General features: G+C 35.2%; 1 protein-coding gene across 6 annotated transcripts in view; it reads left to right on the top strand.

Annotated features, from left to right (window-relative positions):
* AKT3 (AKT serine/threonine kinase 3) overlaps positions 1–21237 on the top strand; it is a 316918-nt gene that overhangs the window by 169435 nt on the left and 126246 nt on the right. For 4 of the 6 annotated variants that reach the window (XM_027610409.2, XM_027610408.2, XM_027610411.2 and 1 more), the window contains exons 5-6: positions 5765–5909; positions 13530–13661. In XM_027610409.2, coding sequence (XP_027466210.1) covers positions 5765–5909; positions 13530–13661 — 277 coding nt within the window. The remainder of the gene's footprint in view (positions 1–5764; positions 5910–13529; positions 13662–21237) is intronic. The other 2 variants (XM_027610413.2, XM_027610412.2) reach the window with 1 other exon arrangement.

The following is a 21237-nucleotide window of genomic DNA, read 5'->3' as shown; positions in this document are numbered from 1 at the left end:
CGGAAGAGTTGGCAGGTGCCATTTTTCTTTCAGCATAGTTGGCCCCATGCTGGCAGGCACCAGTTCTGACACTCTCCTTCTACCTTGCTAGCACTGCAGACACCTGCTCTGTGGACCTGTGCTGGCAGATGTCCCTCCAAAGCCGCTTCTGCCGCTCCACACCCAGCAGGACATTTAGAGGAAATAACAGCAGACCAAAGGATGCAGAAGAACAGATCAGCAATCTGAAAGTAGTGAAAGACACTCCAGCTGAACAGCAAAGAGTAAAAAGAATCTAAAAATATGAAGATATGTAAGGGACAACATCAACTTAGTAACATGTGCATTATAGGGTTCTCAAAGGGGAAGAGAGAGAAAGGGGGAAGAAAACTTCTTTGAAGAACTAATAGTTGAAAGGTTTCTAACCTGGAGAAGGAAAGGGACAGCCAGGTCCAGGAACCAGAGAGAGTCCTAAACAAGATAAACCCAAAGAGATCCACATCAAGACACATAATAATTAAAATGTCAAAAATTAAAGATGAAAAAATAATCTTAAAGGCAGCAAGTTATATAAAAGGAAAATGGCATAAGGCTGATTTTTCAGCAGAAACTTTCCAGGCCAGAAGGACGTGGCATGCTCTAATCTAAGTGATGAAAGGAAGAAAACTACAACCAAGAATACTCTACCCAGCGAAAACTACAACCAAGAATACTCTACCCAGCAAGGTTGTCATTCACAGTAGAGGGAAAGAGGAAAGAGTTTCCCAGACAAATAAAAGTAAAGTTCATCACAACTCAACTAGCCTTGTAAGAAATGTTAAAGGGACTTTTTTAAGAAGAAAAGAAAAGCCATAATGAGAACTAAGAAAATTATTAAAAATTTCACTGGTAAAAGCAAACATATGGTAAAGGTAGTAGATCAATCACTTATAAAACTTGTATGAAGATTAAGAGATTAAAGTAATAAAATCAGTTATATCTACAATAATTAGTTAATGGATATACAAAATAAAGATGTAAAATGTGAAGTCAAATACATAAAATGTGGAGAGTGGTAATAAAAATGTGCTTTTAGAATGTGTGAAAGTTAATTGAACATTAACTTTAATAGACTCCTATATACATAGGGTGTTATATGTGAACCTTATATGAACCACAAACCAGAAATCTTTAATAGATACAAAACCTAAAGAGAAAAGAATCCAAGCTTAGCACTCAAAATCATAAAATCACAAGGGAGGAGAGTAAGAGAAGAAGAAAGGTACCAAGAAAAACTACAAAACAACCAGAAAACGGTTACATGCCAGTTGTGATATGCCAACAAATGGCAATAAGTACATCCCTATCAATAATTACTTTTAATGTAAATGGACTTAAAGTTCCAATCAAAAGATAAAGGGTGACTGAATGAAGAAAAAACAAAATAAGACCCAAATATATGCTGTCTACAAGAGACTTACTTCAGACCTTAAGACACATACAGACTGAAAGTGAAGGGCTGGAAAAACATATACTGTGCAAATGGAAGTGGAAAAAAAAAAACCGGAGTAACAATACTCATATCAGACAAAATTGACTTTCAAGCAAAGACTGTAACAAGAAACCTGGATGGGCATAATATAATGATGAAGGGATCAAGCCAACGAGAGGATATAATGGTTATAAATTTCTATGCACCCAACATAGGAGCACCTAAATATATAAGGCAAATTAACAGACATAAAAGGAGAAATTAACATAATAGGAGGGGATTTTGGCACCCCATTTACATCAATGGAGAAATTATCCAGAAAAAAAAATTAATAAAGAAGGAAACAGTGGCTTGAATGACACATTAGACCAGACAGACCTAAAAGATATATACAGAACATTCCATCTAAAAACAACAGAATACACATTATTTTCAAGTACTCATGGAACATTCTCCAGGACAGATTACATAGTAAGCCACAAAATAAATTTAAGAAGATAAGTTTAATAAGTTTGAAAAGATTGAAATCATATCAGCCATCTTTCCCAGCCACAACAATATGAAGCTAGAAATCAGTTACAAGAAAAAACTGAAAAAAAACCCCCACAAACATGGTGTTTTAACAATATGCAACTAAACAACCAGTGGGTCAATGAAGAAGACACAGAGAAAACTAAAAAAAAATAGATGCAGACAAATGAAAATGGAAACACAACAGTTCAGAATCTTCACTACTCAGCAAAGGCCGTAATAAGAGGCAAATTTCCAATGATACAGGCCTACCAAAAAACAACTAAAACAAGGAAAATCTCAAACAATCTAACCTTACTCCTAAGGATCTAGAAAAAGAAGAACAAACAAAGCCCAAGGTTAGTAGAGGGAAGGAAATAATCACACCAGAGTGGAAATAAATAAAATGGAGACTTTTTATAAATAAATAAAAAAGAATAATACAAAAGATCAGTGAAACTAAGAGCTAGTTTATTGAAAAGCAAAACAAAATTGATAAACCTTTAGCCAGGCTCTTAAAGAACAAAAAAAGACAGGACTCAAAATCAGAAATGAAACAAAAATTATAGCTGACACCACAGAAATACAAAGGGGATGACTGCTATGAAAAATTATATGCCAACAAATTAGGCAACCTAGAAGAAATGGATAAATTCCTAGAAACTAGAATCTTCCAGGATTGAGAGAGGAGGAAATAGAAAATCTAAACAGACATCAATTAGTAGTAATGGAATCAAATCAGTAATCAAATAACTCCCAGTAAGTAAAAAAAGTCCATGACCAGATGGCTTCATAGGTAAATTCTACCAAACATTTAAAGAAGACTTAATACCGATTCTTCTCAAACTATTCTAGAAAATTAAAGAGCAAGGATTGCTTCTAAATTCATTCTGTGAGGCCAGCATTACTGTGATTCCAAAACCAGACAAATATACTATAAAAAGAAAATTATAGGCCAGTATCTGATGGACACAGATGCAAAATTGGCACAAAACATGAACAAACCAGATTCAAAGTACATTGAAAGGATCATTCCCCATGATCAAATAGGATTTATTCCATGGGTGCAAGGATGGTTTCATATCCACAAAACAGTGAGTGTGATACAGCACATTAACAAAATGCAGGATGAAAATCATATGATTATCTCCGTAGGTGCAGAAAAAGCATTTGACAAAATACAACATCCATTCACTTTCAAGAAAATGGGTATAGAGGTATAGAGAATGTAGCTCAACATAATAAAGTCCATAAACCCACAGCTAACATCATACTTAATGGTGAAAATTTCCAAGTTTTCTTAGGAAAATTCTAAGATCAGGAGCAAGACAAGGATGTCTACTCTCACCCCTTTTAATCAACACAATACTGGAAGTGTTAGCCCCATCAGTCAGACAAGAAAAAGAAATAAAAGGCGTCCAAACTGGCAAGGAGGCAGTAAAACTGTCACTTTCTGTAGGTGAATGATACTAAATATAGAAAAGCCTAAAACTTGGGGTACCTGGGTGGCTCAGTTATTGAGTGTCTGCCTTCAGCTCAGATTACGATCTCAGGGTCCTGGGATCGAGCCCCACATTGGGCTCCCTGCTCAGCGGGAAGCCTGCTTCTCCCTTTCCCTGCTCCCCCTGCTTGTGTTCCCTTTCTCGCTGTGTCTCTCTCTGTCAAATAAATAAAAATTAAAAAAAAAAGAAAACCCTAAAACTTGACCAAAAAAAATATTAGAAATAATAAATGAATTCAGTAAAGTTGCAGGATACAAAAGTAACATGTAGAAATTTGTTGCATTTCTATGCACTTACAAGGAACTATCAGAAAGAGAACTTAAGAAAACAGTACCATTTGCAATTGGTTCAAAAAGAATAAATTTAACCTAGGAGGTGAAAACCTGCACTCTAAGAACTATAAGACACTGAGGAAAGAAGTGGAAGGTGATACAAATGATTGGAAAGACATACCATGTTCATGGATTAGAAGAATTAATATGGTTAAAATGCCCATACTACCTGAAGCAATCTACAGATTCATTGCAAACCCTATCAAAATATCAATAATTTTTTCATAGAACTAAAATTTATATGGAACCACTGAAGACCCTGAATAGCAAAAGCAACCTTGAGAAAGAAGAACAAAGCTGATAGTATCAGAATCCCAGATTTCAAGATATAGTGCAAAGCTATGGTAATCAAAACAGTATGGTGCTGGCACAAAAATAGACACACAGATCAATGGGAACACAGTGGACAGCCCAGAAATAAACCCACACTTATTTTGTCATTTTATCTATAACAGAGTATGCTAGAATATACAATAGGGAAAGACAGTTTTTCAGTAAATTGTGTTGGGAAAACTGAACAACTAATGCAAAAGAATGAAACTGGACCACTTTTTTTTTTTTTTTACATCATATACAAAAATAAACTCAAACTGGAATAAATACCAAAATATAAGACCTGAAATGATAAAAACCCCTAAAAGAATACATAAGTGGTAACCTTTGGACAATGGTTTCAGCAGTATTTTTTGGATCTGTCTTCTAAGGCATGGGCAACAAAAGCAAAAATAAACAGTTGAAACTGCATCAAACTAAAATGGCTTTACAAAGGAAACAGTCAACAAAACAAAAAGGCAACCTACTGAATGAGAGAAGATATTTGCAAATGACATATCTGATAAAGGGTTAGTGCCCAAGATATACAAATAATTCCTATAACTCAAACCGAAAACTCCCAAATAATCTGGTTAAAAAATGGGCAGAGAGGGCTTGAACAGACATTTTTCCAAAGAAGATTTAAAGAAAGTAAGTAAGTCACAGGGGTGTAAAATACAGCATAGCACATATAGTCAATAATATTGTAATAACTTTGTATGATGACAGAGGGTAATTACATTTATGTGGTGAGCATTTCATAGTGCATGTAAGGGTTGAATAACTATGTTGTACACCTGAAATTAATGTAATACTGTATGTCAACTGTACTTCAATGAAAAAATAATTTTTAAAAAATAAAATACTTCTGAATAAATGTAAAATATGCAAGACATTTTCACAGAAAATCCCAAAGGTTGTATTGGGAGATTAAAGACCTAAGTAAATGAAGACTATACTATCTTTAGGGAGTGGAAAATTTAAGTCTTTCAGATAGTAATCTACCCCAAATTGATCCATAGATTTAATACAATTCCACTCAAAATTCTAACAGACTTTAACACACGCTGATTTAAAAATTTATATGGAAATGAATGATTCTTGATCTGATAATACACATTTCACCCAGTGCTCCTGAGACTTAACTATTTTACCTACAAACTATGACATTTTTTTAACTTATCTGTGATTTGGGAACAGTGAAAGGCCTTGGCTTTGAAAACCTTTTCTTGGAACTTCTTTTGGACCACAGTAAAGATCTTGACTATGTCAATGATGAATTTAACAATGGCTAGACAAAAAAAGTTTTGTAAGGGACAGCAAGCTTTGGGGGGTCAATTTACTTTATAGGTAAGATGTGGATAGGTAATAAAATTGAACTGTACTTTTAAAGGGTTTTAACTGAATTTTCTTATAATCCTTTCCTTCTTTTTTCTTCTACTCTTAAATAAATGCTCCTACAATTGTAAGGTCTGTAATGTTAAATGCTTTTGGGATTAATTTCACCTTTGAGTAAGGGTGGGAGGTTATATTTACATATGTGTGTGTATATTATCCTGGAATAGACTTTAGTTGTGTTGATGTCATATTTTATGAAAGGGAAATAATTGAATCATTTACCATTCTTTATTAATGGGAAACTGTACTTGTTTTTATAGGGAAGAGTGGACAGAAGCTATTCAGGCTGTAGCAGACAGACTTCAGAGACAAGAAGAGGAGAGAATGAATTGTAGTCCAACTTCACAAATTGATAATATAGGGGAGGAGGAGATGGATGCTTCCACAACCCATCATAAAAGAAAGGTAGCAAATAGTAATTTATTCCCTACTCAACACGGTGTATGTGTGTGGAAGAAATATGCTAAAAATTGCCATTTGCAGGAAGTGTTGGCTGATGATCTTACGTTATGCAAATATATAGGTGTGGGTGGTGTTTATCCTGGTAAATCTGAAATACCTGTCATTGTTAAGACCAAGTAATTTAAACGTCACCTCATTTTCATGGTTCGGCACTTAACATTGACAGCCGATAGGCCTTCGGGGGTATTTGTTAACTGAAGTGCCATTGTGCTGATTTATAATTTGCATTTTTTTCTTACTGTTTTTAATACCATTTTAGAGCTTGGGAATAATGTTTTCCCTAATGATTTGGTCATTTTCCATTTGGTATTTTGTGTGCTCAAAGCAGAAGCAGAAATGGTTCTGATGTGCTTCCTACCTGATGCCCCAGCCTCACTAATATCAGCAGGAAAGTGAATAGTCTGCGAAATAATAGCTTTTTATTTTAATGGCTTGCTCCCGAGCCAGTGAGGGAAGAGTGTTTTCCTTCCCTGAGTGCTCCAGATTAATAAATGCCAATTTACATATTGATGGAATTACAAATTACGTTTTCATTGCTATAGAAAATTAAAAAGCTGGGTGCCTGGGTGGCTTAGTCACTTAAGCGTCCGACTCTTGATTTTGGCTCAGGTCATGGTCTCAGGGTCCTGGGATCGAGCCCCTCATTGGGCTCTGTGCTCAGCGGGGAGTCTGCTTTAGATTCTCTCTCTCCCTCTCCTCCTGCTTGTTCTCTCTCTCAAATAAGTAAATAAATCTTCTTAAAAAAAAGAAAATTAAAAAACAACTTCTTTGTATGAAAATGGTATTTTAAGATTAATCTAAAGATCTAAGTGGTCAAAGTAAATGAACATGCCATTTATTATGTTAGAATGTACTTGTTATAATGAATTATAAATTTAATCTTCATGTAGGAAAACACTAGTCTTTATGTGATTACCCATGTAATTTGGTCTTAGCATAATGATTAAGAGCTCGTTGGAGTTAGACTGCTTGAGTTCAAATCCTCCTTTTTCCAAGTGCTAAACACGTGAGCTTGATGAAGTCATACCATCACAACCTAGAGTTTGTTAATTACTCTCTCCTTATCTGAAATCTCTGTTCTAATTATAATAATATTCTTTGTTTGATCTTGGTCAGCTGTCTGAGAATTCTGTGCCTTCATTAGAGACTAATCCTCTATTTGTTAGTTGAAACAAATCCCTCCTTTAAGCCAACTTAACACCCCCTTGTTCTTCAGTCATTGCAAAAAACAAAAACAGAGAAACAGTCCAGCTTTACTCACCTACTCAGAGATAAGAAAGCTGCTTTTGGATGTCTGTGTGCACATGTACACAATGAATGTAACATGTGACTGAGCTCTTAGATTTAAAATCAGGTCCCAATGAATCTTGTCCTTTTGATTCTCCACTACCCCATCCAGTAGCAAGGTATGCCAGTTATACTCTCTCTTTTTTTTTTTTTTTAAGATTTTATTTATTTATTTGACACAGAGAGAGACACAGCGAGAGCAGGAACACAAGCAGGGGGAGCAGGAGAGGGAGAAGTGGGCTTCCCGCGGAGCAGGGAGCCCGATGCAGGGCTCTATCCCAGGACCCTGGGACCATGACCCGTGCCGAAGGCAGACGCTTAATGACTGAGCCACCCAGGCGCCCCAGTTATACTCTTTTTAACTGAAATTCCTAGAACTCTGCTTAATAACTGAGAGTCATAAGCTGCTGTTGAGGCAGTTACATGTTGAAAGTGGGGAGTTTATAATATCCTAAGTAGAAATATTCTTACTGATGGATGAGAGAATTTAGAAATGAATATGGAAATTATTTACCAGAAAAAATTTTGAATGAAGAGAGACAAACATTTTCAAAGATATAAAAATGCAAAAGTATGGAGGATTTTTTTTTTTTTTCTGTTAAGGCTGGTCATCAATCATTATAAAAGCACAGTGCAGTTTCTTCTCTTCATCGTTACCAGTGTGGATTATTTTAGAATTCATCACCTTCACTAATTATCACTTGTAAACATTTATTTTAAGTTTATTCTGTGCTATGCTCTGAGCAATACGTATTATCTCATTTAATCCTCACAAAAACCATATGAGGTGTAGGTACCATTATTACCCCATTTTGCAGGTGATTCATCTGACATTCAGATAAGTTAAATAATCTTGTTCAAACATGTAAGGACTTTTAATTATACACTGTATTACTTCAGTGTGCAACTTATTTCTTATTATTGATTGATATAACGTGAACCTTTATAATCACTATAATTATTATACTCATTACATGACCAAGTTATATTAGAGAACAAAATTATACAGATATTCTCTTATGATTGTCCTTGTTTCTCAAAATATTTATGTCAAGATGTTGTACTTTGTGTTTCAGTTAATTTCATTTTATATTGGTATACTCTTGGGAAAATCAGTAAAATTTTAATTTACAGAATAGTGATAGAAGGTGAGGTTTTTAAAGCAGATTCTTTAAGAAATCTCTCACTGAAACTGGGTCTCAAAAATTAAAAATTGATATGGTCAGAAGTATTTTGAAAAGAGGAGGATTCATTGTCTTATTTGACCTATACCTGATTTCCATTTTTCTTTTTTATTTCATTTTTTAAAAAGATTTTAAAAAGATTTTATTGATTGATTGATTGAGAGGGAGGGAGAGAGGGAGCGGGTGAGCAGGGGCAGGGGCAGAGGGAGAGGGACAATCTCAAGCAGACTCCTCACTGAGCATGGAGCCCGACTAGGGGCTCGATCTCACGACCCAGAGGTCATGACCTGAGCTGGAATCCAGAGTCGTACACTCAACTAGTTGGGCCATCCAGGCACCCCTCTTTTGTTTCATTTTAAGTGAGATAGTATAAAACCCTTTTTAAAATGACAAAGAGTGTAGAAAAAGGCAGAACCTCAGTACCACTCTTTTTGTGATGGCCCTAACAACTTGGTTAAAAAGGGTAAAATAGTGCTATCACTTCCCTAGTTCCCTAGTACTACATCCTTTAGTAGTATATGTGTATCAGGTATCATAGAAAGAATTGCAGAAGTCAGATTATTTTTAATATCAGACTGTAAACACAGATACTCTGAAATAAGAATGCCTTTCTCATAATTTACAGCGTACATTTTCTTCTTTGTTCACTTTTGGAAAAATGAGCAAAAATGAGGGGAATGGCTACTACTTGTGTCAGCTCTGCTGAGAATTGTCTGAGCTGTTTTCTCTTGCCTCAAGCAGACACATGGTTACTTCTCTTAGTGGTAGAGTATTACCCAGTATCTGCTGCACAGGGTGAAAAATCTCTTAAGGAACGACACTGGGTGGTGGAAAAGAGGGCAGAAGCCTCATAACCAGATTTATGTGCTGTTCTGTGTTTCAACTAAAAGATGATCTTTCAAAGGACCCAGAAGTGCGTAATCTTGGTCTGCCAAGCGGCCATTCTCTATAGGGTCAGGTATGTGAAGGAGCACAGCATAAAAGGATCAACAGCCAAATGGGAGTCAAAGTTCTGCCTAATTTATTCATCTTCAATTATATATTCATATTCTTTAACCTAAATTTTGGACTATATAATCAGCCTTCTTCTTATACTATAGTGTCATTTGTTATGTATGCCCATGCATCTCTTAACCTAAAACAGCTGCGTTGACATGCTGGAGATTATGCGAAGGAAAGAATATAACTATGTAAAATATTTACTTAATAAATTTGGGGGATTGGGTTTTAGAGGATTGATTTTTCTGCAGAGGATCCGTGCTCTCATCTTTTATTAAAATCTTACTGTATTTTTTCCCTTAATACCATCTAAAAGAGGGAAACATTTTGTAATGGGTTACATTTCATTTGTAAAGACTAGATAATTACTCTGTGTACCATGCTGAACAGGAGCATTTGGTATCAAAGATACTTTTTAAATTTGCTGAAGTTTTTGTCAAAATAGATATGAAATCTGTTTCTGATATTTTCACATAGGATGCTTTTACTAATATTAGTTTCCATGCAAATTCCCTTTTAAGGTTGGCAGTCAAACTGATAGAAGCTGTGAAATTTAACGATAAGGCTATTATATTTTTTAAACCTCCTTTTCTCTAAGAATTGCAGTCCTTAAGGAATATAGCAATATTTTATAATTACATATTGCTTTTCATCTGAAAATGTCGTAAAGTAATTTATAAATTCCTTTCTTTTATCTCTAAGAATTCAGTTTCCATTTCTATGATATTTAATAATAGGACACAGCAAGTATCATTTTTCAGTGCATTTAGATACAAATTGAGGAGGGTACTGTTTAAATGAAGCTTTGAGCAAAAAGTAACATTGTAGCCTAATTATAAGAATAATGTCTCTCAGTTCATTATTGCCATGGAATAAACTACCCAGGTTTCATGTCTTAAAAGAGTAACAGTATATTACTTTTCATGATTCTGTGGTTTGTGTAGGCACTTCCACTGGTCTCACATGGATCTCTCACGCAGTTGCATTCAGTTAGCAGGCAGGCTGATCTGGAAGATCCAAGAAAGCCTTTCTCACGTTTCTGGATTCTTGGTTCTCCTCCATGTGATCTCTTGGCATATGGTGTCTCATCATCCAGGCCCTTTGTACATGGTATCTTTCCTTATAGCATGAAGGCTGGCTTTCAATTATGACATTTCCAAGAGGGTGAAAGCATAAGCTGCTAGATTTAAAGGCTGGATCTGGAACTGGCATAGTATCACTTTGATCATATTCTGTGTTCAAAGCAGGACACAAGGCTAGCCCAGGGAGGGGGAAAGTTGAGTCCACCTCTTCATGGGAAGAATGGCATGTGCATACAGGGAGTTAAGGGACTAGTGGCAGCCATCGTTGGAGACTGCCTAGCACAGATAGCTTTGGGGTTATACAGTATTCCTTGGTTTTTAAAAATCTATTAGTGAAAACAGAATTTTTTAATTCTACCAGCTATTCAAATGACACTAACCTTGTTAACTCTATTCTGTATATTTAGTGCCATATGTTTGATTTTTAGTTGAATTAATAAATGTACTTTTTCATTTTCCCTAATACTGTTTGCTCCTTGTCTTTTGAACTGGAGATATTATTGAATGGTTAAGATATTATAACTTGACATTTGGAATATTTTTCAAAATTATAGGCAGCAGATAATGTTGAAAGTGAATATAGGCATCTGTTTCTAAAATTTTTAGAATTTTTACAAAATACGAAGAATATTGGTCTGTAGTTTTCTTGTAATATTTTTGTCTGGTTTTGATAATCAGGGTAATCATGGCCTCATAGGATGAATTGGGAAGTATTCTTTTTTTCTCAACTTTCTGTAGGAGTTTATATAGAATTGGTATCATTTCTTCCTTAAATGTTTAAAGAATTCAACAGTGAAACCATCTCACTCTAGAGTTTTCTTTGTTGAGAGTTTTTTTTTTTTTTTTTTAACCACAAATTCAATTTTCATAGTAGTCATAGGGCTCTTCAAGTTACCTGTTTCTGTTTGAGTAAGCTTTGATAATGTGAGGCTTTCAGGGAATTTATTTATTTCATGTATATTTGTATATTGTTGATTTTATGGGCATAAAGCTGTTTATAGTATTCCCATGTGATCCTTTTAAAGTGTCTGTAGAGTCTGTAGTAATGTCAGCTCTTTCATTCCTGACGTTGGTCATTTGTGTCTTTCTTTATTTTCCTGAGCAGTCTGGCTAGAGGTTTATCAATCTTATTGATCTTCTCAAAGAACCAGCTATCCTGGTCCATAGCCAGTATGATATCCTCTACTTTTTTTTCTTTTAAAAAATTTTAAATTGATTTCTACTCTGACCTTTATTTCCTTTCTTCTCTTTCTCTTGAGTTTAATTTGCTCTTGTTCAATTTCTTAATGTGGAAGCTGAGATCATTGATTTGAGACATTCTTGACATTTACTTTGGATGGGTGGTAAACAGGAAAAAATACAGTTATAAAATGGCAGAAAAGTCTCTACTAACTTCTGATCATCTGTAGGAAAAAACCCAGATGCTTAACTTGTTATTCATAAAGCCCTCGGAACTGAATTTAAATTTAAGATGATAAACTGAGCATACCCAGTTATCTCCCCTTCTGTTTAAAAGCCCATTAAAATGGTAGTAAAGGCATTAAAAGAGAGACAAGTCCACACAAATGAAAAGCTGAGTGGGGAAAAGGCATTATATTTGTGGACAACAAATACCAAAATTGTGGAAATTTGTGGAAGGACATTCATAGAACAGGAAAAGCATGCATAAAGGGGGCTGTAGAGAGCAAGTAGCAGGTCTGCTTGGCGACATCCTGGAAATCAGCTGACTTAGGAGTGAGAAATGAAACTTGAAAACAGGCAGAATAATTAGAGGCATTCTTAGACGTCCCTGACTTTCTATTCTGAACTGCAGCAATTGCTTTCTCAGATGTTGTACTGCTTCTTTTTAGACTTCGTCTTACTGGGCTCCAGGGTTATTTTCAACATTTCTTACACACCGATATTTCACTTCGTAGGATTTCATCCTAATTTTGTTAGAGTCCATTCTCAAATAGCTTCCCTGAAAGGTACTGCTCCCTTAGATGTATTTGGAAATGTTTGTGGGGGACATTTTTGATGACCATGTTGTTTGGGGATAGTGGCACTACTAAACCCTGAAAAACTTAAGTCCTTGGAAAACAATGTGGAAGTTCCTCAAAAAATTAAAAATAGAGTTACCATTTGATCCAGTAATTCCACTAATAGGTACTTAACCTAAAGAAAACAAAACAACGATTTGAAAATATATATGCACACCCCTATGTTTATTGCAGCATTATTTATAATAACTAGGGTATGAAGGCAACCCAAGTGTTCACTGATAGGTGAATGGGTAAGGAAGAGGTGGTATATGTACACAATGGACTATTACTCAGCCATAAAAAAGAACAAGCCGTTGCCATTTGCGATGACATAGATGGAGCTAGAGAGCATAATACTAAATGAAATATCAGTCAGAGAAAGAGAAACACTGTATGATTTCACTCATATGTGGAATTTAAGAAACAGAACAAATGAACAAAGAAAAAAGGAGACCAAAGAAACCAGACTCTTAAATACAGAGAACAAATTGGTGGTTGCAGAGAGAAGGCAGGTGGGACGGATGGGTGAAATAGATGAAGGGGATTCAGAGTACGCTTATCTTGATGAGCACTGAGCAGTGTACGGAACTGTTGAATCATTCTGTACGCCTGAAACTAATATAACATTGTATGTCAACTGTACTTCAGTAAAACAAACAAACAAAAAACCAAAAAAACCCTGAGTCCTTGAAAGTGAATGAAAATGATTGTTTTCCTTTTGCCCCTACACTTGACTGATAGTTTGACTAGTTGAGGAATTTGAGGTTCAGAATTATTGTCTCCAGTATCTGAGAATTGCTTAAATTATTTCTCGTATCCATGATTGCTAGTGAGGCAGCCGTTGCCAGTCTGATTCTTAGTCATTTAAGTGTGTTTAGAAATTGGTAAAATTTGCTTTTGAGTAGATACTGCAAACATATACCTATATTTTTTTATAAATAAATTGCATCAAATACTTCATACTGTATTTTTTTAATTTGTATTTTTCAGACAATGAATGATTTTGACTATTTGAAACTACTAGGTAAAGGCACTTTTGGGAAAGTTATTTTGGTTCGAGAGAAGGCAAGTGGGAAATACTATGCTATGAAGATTCTGAAGAAAGAAGTAATTATTGCAAAGGTAATTGATTACTAGAGTTGATTACTAAATTTTTGCTTATGGTTATGCACTCATGTGTGTTCATGCATACACATGACTGAAGTGTAGAAATTCCATTAAATAACCAAAATGTTGATTATAGGCTACTGTTGCAGCAGTATCTGTATATCAATATTTATAATGTTAAAAATTTCAAAAGTTTATAATATTATCTGAACATTGTATACCAAAGCTATTTTGTTCCCTTGAGGAGATAAAAATATTTATTCTATGTATATGTATTTGGAGGAATGTTTTGACTGTCTGTTTTTGTGGCCTGTAGCACTAATTATACTAGTATTGCCTTTCGATATTTCCCCCAACATTCTGAATTTTTTATTATTAAATAAAAAACTAATTCAAATAACAGATGATTTGCACCCATAAATTATACAGCTTACATAACGATGAATGGGAAAGCATCCTTAATAGATTTGAAAATACAAGAATGATGAAACTAAAAGAAATAGTAGTCTCTGAAATTCTTTCAGGAACTCTTAACTCCCACCTCCGTAACTTTGTTCAGCTTAGACATACACAGATAACTAACATGTTAATGATGCCAGTTCTCACTCAGAGTTCTGAACAGAATCCTAATTCCCTCAATAGACAAATTTGATATACTTTACAAATTGGTCCACGCTTTATGTTTCGTTTATTTCAACAAATGATACGTGATATTATTGGTATACTTTATGGACTACTTTAACTTTCAAACCACATTGACCCTTGTACAACATGGGGGTTAAGGGTGACTCCCTGCTCAGTCGAAAGTCCACATGTAACTTTTGACTCCCCCCAAATTTAACTAACAGTCTAACATTGACTGGAAGCCTTCGTGATATCATGAACGGTCAACTAATACATATTTTGTATGTCATATGTCTTATTATATACTGTATTTTTACAATGAAGTAAGTTAGAGAAAAGAAAATATAATTAAGAAAATCATAAAGAACAGAAAATACATTTATAGGACTGTACTGTATTTATTGAAAAAAATCCATGTATAAGTGGACCCGTGCCATTCAAACACATGTTCCAGGGTCAACTGTATAGTTTCCTCATCTGGAGTGTATTGCTCCACACACTTTGTGAAGCCGTCCTCCCTCTGTCTTTGTACATTTGCTTTTATTTCAATCCTTACACAAATCCGTGTCTGGTATTGGAAATAACTCTGACCTTGGAGTCACACAGGCCTGGATTCACGTCCCAGCTTTGCATCTTACCATCTCATGACCTTTAACAACCAGTTTTGGGGGGAGTACTGCTCCCTTAGAGACATGTGCAATGTTTTGGGGGAGCATATTTGCTTATTCACAGTGAAGAGAAACTGCTGTCACCAGGTGGAGGCCATGCATGCTCAGTGTCCTGCAACATGTCAAGTAGCCCAACAGAGCCTTGCATTTTTCGTTTGCAAAATTTCACTTGTTAAAATGAAAAACAATCACTTGAAAGAATGAGCCCTGGATGTTGTATGCAACTGATGAATCACTGAATTCTACCTCTGAAACTGTTAATACAGTGTATTTTAACTAAATCAAATTTAAATTAAAATTTTTTTAAGAAAAGGTATTTCTGGACGGGAATATTGAGGGTTAGGATTCGTAAAGTATTTGGCATAGTACCTGACACATAGCGCCACTTCCTAGATGATCCCAAACAAACCACTCCACTTTTTAGGCCTTTGTTTCCTCTTTTGCAAAATGGGGAATAATGTAGTGCCTATCTCATAAAACTGTCGTCAGGATTAAGTGAATGAATAAGTGTAATAGCATTTGCCATAAATAAAATTGAATTAAGATTAAACTAGTATTAAATGAAAAATATATTATCGCTATATTTGTTATTATTATTACTCTTCCCATCTACCATGTGTCAAGCATCAGTAAATACCATTTCTATTCTGCTTTTTCTCTTCTACATTAGCTCACTTGGAGCCTGTCTTCCCTTACTAGTTAATTATACTTTAATGAGTAACTCTACAGAACTGGGTATATTTTACAAGTGATAGCATATCCGGCTTGGTGTACTACCCTTGATTTTCACCAACAAGTCCATTTATCTGTTTCTTGAAAGAAAATATGTCTGCTCATATTAAAATGATTAACGGTATAATGTTTTAGAGTCTAACAAGACCTGGGGTTTGAGTCCTGATGTGCCCATCACAGAGCCTCATATCGGGGACCAGATGGTGTCCACGTACTTTAATACTGTTGACGTTAACACTGATCGGTTGATTAAAGCATTGTCCACCAGGTTTTTCCACTGTAGAGTTAGCATTTTTCCCATTGTAATTAATGACTCTTTTAGGGGCAATACTCTGACACTTGCAGGTTTTTTTTTTTTTTCTTAAACTTTTGCCCACTCATTTTAATTTCCATCAGTGGATCTAGTCTACAACAGTTATCCCGTGGTGTACTAATGGTATTTTCTATTTCCCTCATTCTTTATGCATTTATTCTATTCGGTCTAACTAAAGGTTTGATAATTTTATCTTTTCAAAGAACCAGCTTTTACTTTCATTGAGTTTTCTCTGTTTTTCTATTTTCTCTTTTATCTCTGCTCTAATCATTATTATTTCCTTCCTTATTATTTTCTTCCTTCTAGCTTTAGCTTTAGCTTATTCTTTTCGTCCTGAAGTTGTAAAGTTAGGTTGTGGATTTGAGATCTGTCTTCCCCCTCCTCCTCCCCCTCCTCCTCCTCCTTCTTTCTTCTTCTGAGAGAGAGAGAGAGAGACAGAGAGAGAAAGCATTGCGACTTGGGGCGGAGGGGCGGGCAGAGGGAGAGGGAGAGAATCTTTCTTAAGCAGGCTCCATGCTCAGCACGAGCCTGACAGGGAGCTTGATCCCAGGACCCTGAGATCATGACCTGAGATGAAATCAAGAGTCAGTTGCTTAACCAACTGAACGAGCCACCTAGGCACCCCAAGATCTTTCTTCTTTTTAAATGTAAGCATCTAAGACTATAATTTCCCACTTAGCACTGCTTTTGATGTATCCCATAAATTTTGGTATATTAGATTTTTCTTTTCATTCTTCTCTCAGTGTTTTCTAATTTAATTTTCCTTGTGATTTTGCCTTTGATCCATTAAGACTCTATTTTAATTACTATAAATTTGTAAATTTTCCAGTTTTCTTTTTTTTTTTTAAGATTTTATTTATTTATTTGACAGAGAGTGAGGGAGCACAAGCAGGGGAAGCAGCAGGCAGAGGGAGAGGGAGAAGCAGGCTCCCCACTGAACAGAGAGCCCGATGCGGGACTCGATCCCAGGACCCTGGGATCATGACCTGAGCTGAAGGCAGCTGCTTCACCGACTGAGCCACCCAGGCGCCCCAATTTTCCAGTTTTCTTTCTGTTTCTGATTTCAAACTTCATCCCATTGCTGGTAGAGAAGATACTTGGTATGATATCTATCTTTTTAAATCTACTGAGACTTAATTTGTAGCCTAACATATGGTGTATCCTGGAGAATTTTCCACGTGCACTTGAAAAAAATGTGTAATCTGTTGTTGGGTAAAGTGTTCTGTGTGTGTCGTGTGTCTGCTGGATCTAGTTCGTTTATTGTGTTAAGTCCTCTATTTCCTTCTTCTGTCTGGCTGTTCTGTCTCATTATTGTGAGTAGGGTATTGAAGTCTCCAACTGTTAGTGTAGAACTATCTATTTCTCATTTTAATTCTGTCTTATGTTTGCTTCGTACATTTTGATGGTTGGTTATTAGGTACATAAATGTTTATAATTGTTATTTGTTGCTGGATTGAGCCTTTTATTAAATACATAATGTCATATTTTCGTCTTTGGTAACTTAAAAAATATATTTTTTTGTCTGATAACGAAATAGCCACCTCTGCTCTCTTTTGGTTATGTATGTATGAATATTCCATCCTTTCAGTTTCAACATATTTGTGTCTTTGGCTCTAAAGTAAGTCTTTTGTAGACAGTGCATATTTTGATCATTTTGTTGTTAAATCCATTCTGCCATCTCTTATCTTCTGATTGGAGGGATTAATCCATTTACATTAAAATAAATACTTATAAAGAGAGAGTTGTGTCCCTTTGCTCTTTTTTTCAATGTGCTTTATACTTTCTTTGTCCCTCATTGTCTGCATTACTGTCTTATGTTTAGTTGTTTTGTTGTTTTTTTTTTTTTTTTAGTGAAACATTTTAATTCCCTTCTCATTTCCTTCTCTGTATATTCTATAGCTATTTTCTGTGTGGTTGCCATGGGGATTACATTTAACATCCTAAAATTACAGCACTCTGATTTGAATTTAAACCACCTGAACTTCAGTAAGATATAAAAACCCTCTGCTGCTATGCTACTCTACTCAACCCTTTTAAGTTATTGATGTTATAGGCGCCTGGGTGGCTTAGATGGTTAAGCGTCTGCCTTCGGCTCAGGTCATGATCCCAGGGTCCTGGGATCGAGCCCTGCATCGGGCTCCCTGCTCCTTGGGAGCCTGCTTCTCCCTCTGCTTCTCTCTCTCTCTCTCTCTCCCTCTGTCTCTCATGAATAAATAAATAAAATCTTTAAAAAAAAGTTATTGATGTTATAAATTACATCTTTATTCTTTTTGATGTAAATGGGATTGTTTTCTTAATTTCTTTTTCTTCTTTTTTATTGGTGTGTAGAAATCCAAGAGATTTCTGTATATTAATTTTGTATCTTGCAACTTCATTGAATTAATTTATCCATTCTGGTGTTTTTTTGGTGGAGTGTTTGGGGTTTTCTATATATAGTACCATGTCACTGCAAATAGTGACAGTTTTACTTCTTTCTTACCAATTTGAATGCCTTCTATTTCTTTTTCTTGTTTTATTACTATGGCCCAGACTTCCAGTACTATGTTGATTAAAAATGGTGCGGGTAAGACACCCTCGTCTTGTTCCTGATCTTAGAAGAAAGGCTGTCAGTTTTTTACCATTATGATATTAGCTGTGGGTTTTTCATATATGGCCTTTATTATGTTGAGGTATGTTCCCTCTAAACCTACTTTGTTGAGAGTTTCTGTCATGAATGGATGTTGTATTTTGTGAAATGCTTTTTCTGCATCTATTGATATGATCATATAGTTTTTATCCTATCTCTTGTAAATGTGATGTATCATATTGATCGATACGTGAATATCGAACCACCCTTGCATCCCTGGAATAAATCTTACTTGGTTGTGGTGAATGATTTTTTTTAATGTATTGTTGAATTTGGTTTGCTGATATTTTGTTAAGGATTTTTGCATCCATGTTCATCAGAGATATTGGTCTGTAATCTTTTTTTTTTTTTTTTTTGTAGTGTCTTTATCTGCTTTTGGTATCAGGGTAATGCTGGCCTTGTAGAATTAATTTGGAAGTTTTCCTTCCTCTTCTATTTTCTGGAATAGCTTGGAATAATAGGTATTAATTCTTCTTTAAATGTTTGGTAGGAGTCACCTGTGAAGTCACGTGTGAAGTCCAGCCAAAAGTCCTGGACTTTTGTTTGTTGGGAGTTTTTAATTACTGATTCAATTTCATTTCTCGTAATTGATCAGTTCAGATTCTCTGTTTCTTCCTGATTCAGTTGGAAGATTATGTTTCTAGGAATTTATTCATTTCTCTTAGGTTGTCCAATTTGTTGGCATATAGTTTTTTATAAAATTCTTTTATAATCCTTCATATTTCTGTGGTGTTGATTGTATTTCTCCTCCTTTACTTCTGATTTTATTTATTCAAAGCCTGTCTTTCTTTTTTTTGATGAGTCTAGATAAAGGTTGATCATTTTTATTGATGTTTTCAGAAAACCAGCTCCTGGCCTAATTGAGCTTTTGTATTTTTTTTTTTTTTTTTAGTCTCTATTTCATTTATTTCTGCTGTAATATTACTTCATCCCTTCTACTAGCTTTGGAATTTGTTTTTCTTTTTCTAGCTCTTATAGGTATAAAGTTAGGTTGTTAATTAGAGATTTTTCTTGTTCCCTTTTTTTTTTTTCCAGGATTTTTTTTTATTTATTTGAAAGCTTGAGAACGCCGTGGATGTGGACGAGCCAGGGCGGGGGTGGGGTGGGGGGGGCGGGGGGAGAAAAGGGGCAGAGCAAGAGGGAGAAGCATACTCCCCGCTGAGCAGGGAGCCCAATGCGGGGCTCAATCCCAGGACCCTGGGATCATGACCTGAGCAGGCATTTAACCAACTGAGTCACCCAGATGCCCCAAGATTTTTCTTGTTTCTTGTGGTAGGCCTGTATTACTATAAAATTCCCTCCTAGACTTTCTTTTGCTATGTCCCTAAATTCTGGACCATATGTTTTAATTTGTCTCCATGTATTTTTTAATTTGCACTTTGGTTTCTTGGCTTGCCCATTCATTGTTTAGTAGCATGTTGTTTAGCCTTCACCTGTTTGGGTTGTTTCCAGATTTTTTTTTTTATGGTTGATTTCTAGTTTTATATCACTATGGTCAGAAAAGATGCGTGATATGATTTGTCTTCTTATGTTTATTGAGACTTGTTTTGTGGCCTAACATGTGATCTATACTGGGGAATGTTCCATGAGCACATGAATAGAATGTGTATTCTGTTGCTTTTGGCTGAAATGTTCTATATATGTCCATTAGGTCCGTCTGGTCTAATGTGTTATTGAAAGCCACTGTTTTCTGGTTGATTTTCCGTCTGCATGATCTCTCCATTGATGTAAGTGGGGTGTTAAAGTCCCCTCCTATTGTATTACTGTCAATTTCTGCCTTTATATCTGTTAATAATTGCTTTTTGTAATTTACACTTACAATTTCTATAGTTTACAATTATGATATCCTCTTGTTGGATTAATCCCTTTATCATTGTGCAATGCCCTTTTTTGTCTCTTGCTATAGTCTTTGTTTTTAAGTCTAGTTTGTCTGATATAAGTATTCCTAACCTGACTTATTTTTTTCACTTCCATTTGCATAGTATATGTTTTTCCAGTCCTTCACTTTCAGTCTGTACATGTCTTTAGGTCTGAAGTGTGTTTCTTATGGGCAGCATATAGATGGGTCTTGCTCTTTATCCATTCGGTTACCCTATGTCTTTTGCTTGGGGGCATTTAATCCATTCACATTTAAAGTAATTATCGATTGGTGTATATGTATTACAATTTTTTGAAATTTATTTTCTGGTTGTTTTTGTAGTTCTTCTCTGTTCCTTTCTTTTTCTCTTGATCTTGTCCCTTATGGTTTGATGGCTTTCTTTAGTGTTATGCTTGGAGTCCTTGCTCTTTATGTTTTGTGTATCTGTTATAGACTTTTAATTTGTGGTTACTATTAGGTTTGTGTATAACGTGTTTATAGCAGTCTATATTGAGTTGATTATTACTTAAGTTGAAACACACTTTAAAAGCACTAAATTTTTATCCCTCTTCCGTGTTTTATTTATATGATGTTATATTTTACATCTTTTATTTTGTGTATCTCTTGACTGGTATAATTTTTTTTTTTGATATAATTTATTTTACTACTTTTGTGTTTTAACTTCCATTCTGGCTTTTATGATATGTTTGCTTGTAACTGTGAAATTTTTTTCCTTTCATAATTTTCTTACTCCTGATTATGGCCTTTCC

The sequence above is a fragment of the Zalophus californianus genome, chromosome 10 (assembly GCF_009762305.2).
Source record: "Zalophus californianus isolate mZalCal1 chromosome 10, mZalCal1.pri.v2, whole genome shotgun sequence".
Classification (NCBI taxonomy): domain Eukaryota; kingdom Metazoa; phylum Chordata; class Mammalia; order Carnivora; family Otariidae; genus Zalophus; species Zalophus californianus.
Note: the sequence above shows the minus strand (reverse complement) of the source record. Positions and strands in the feature narration are given on the sequence as shown.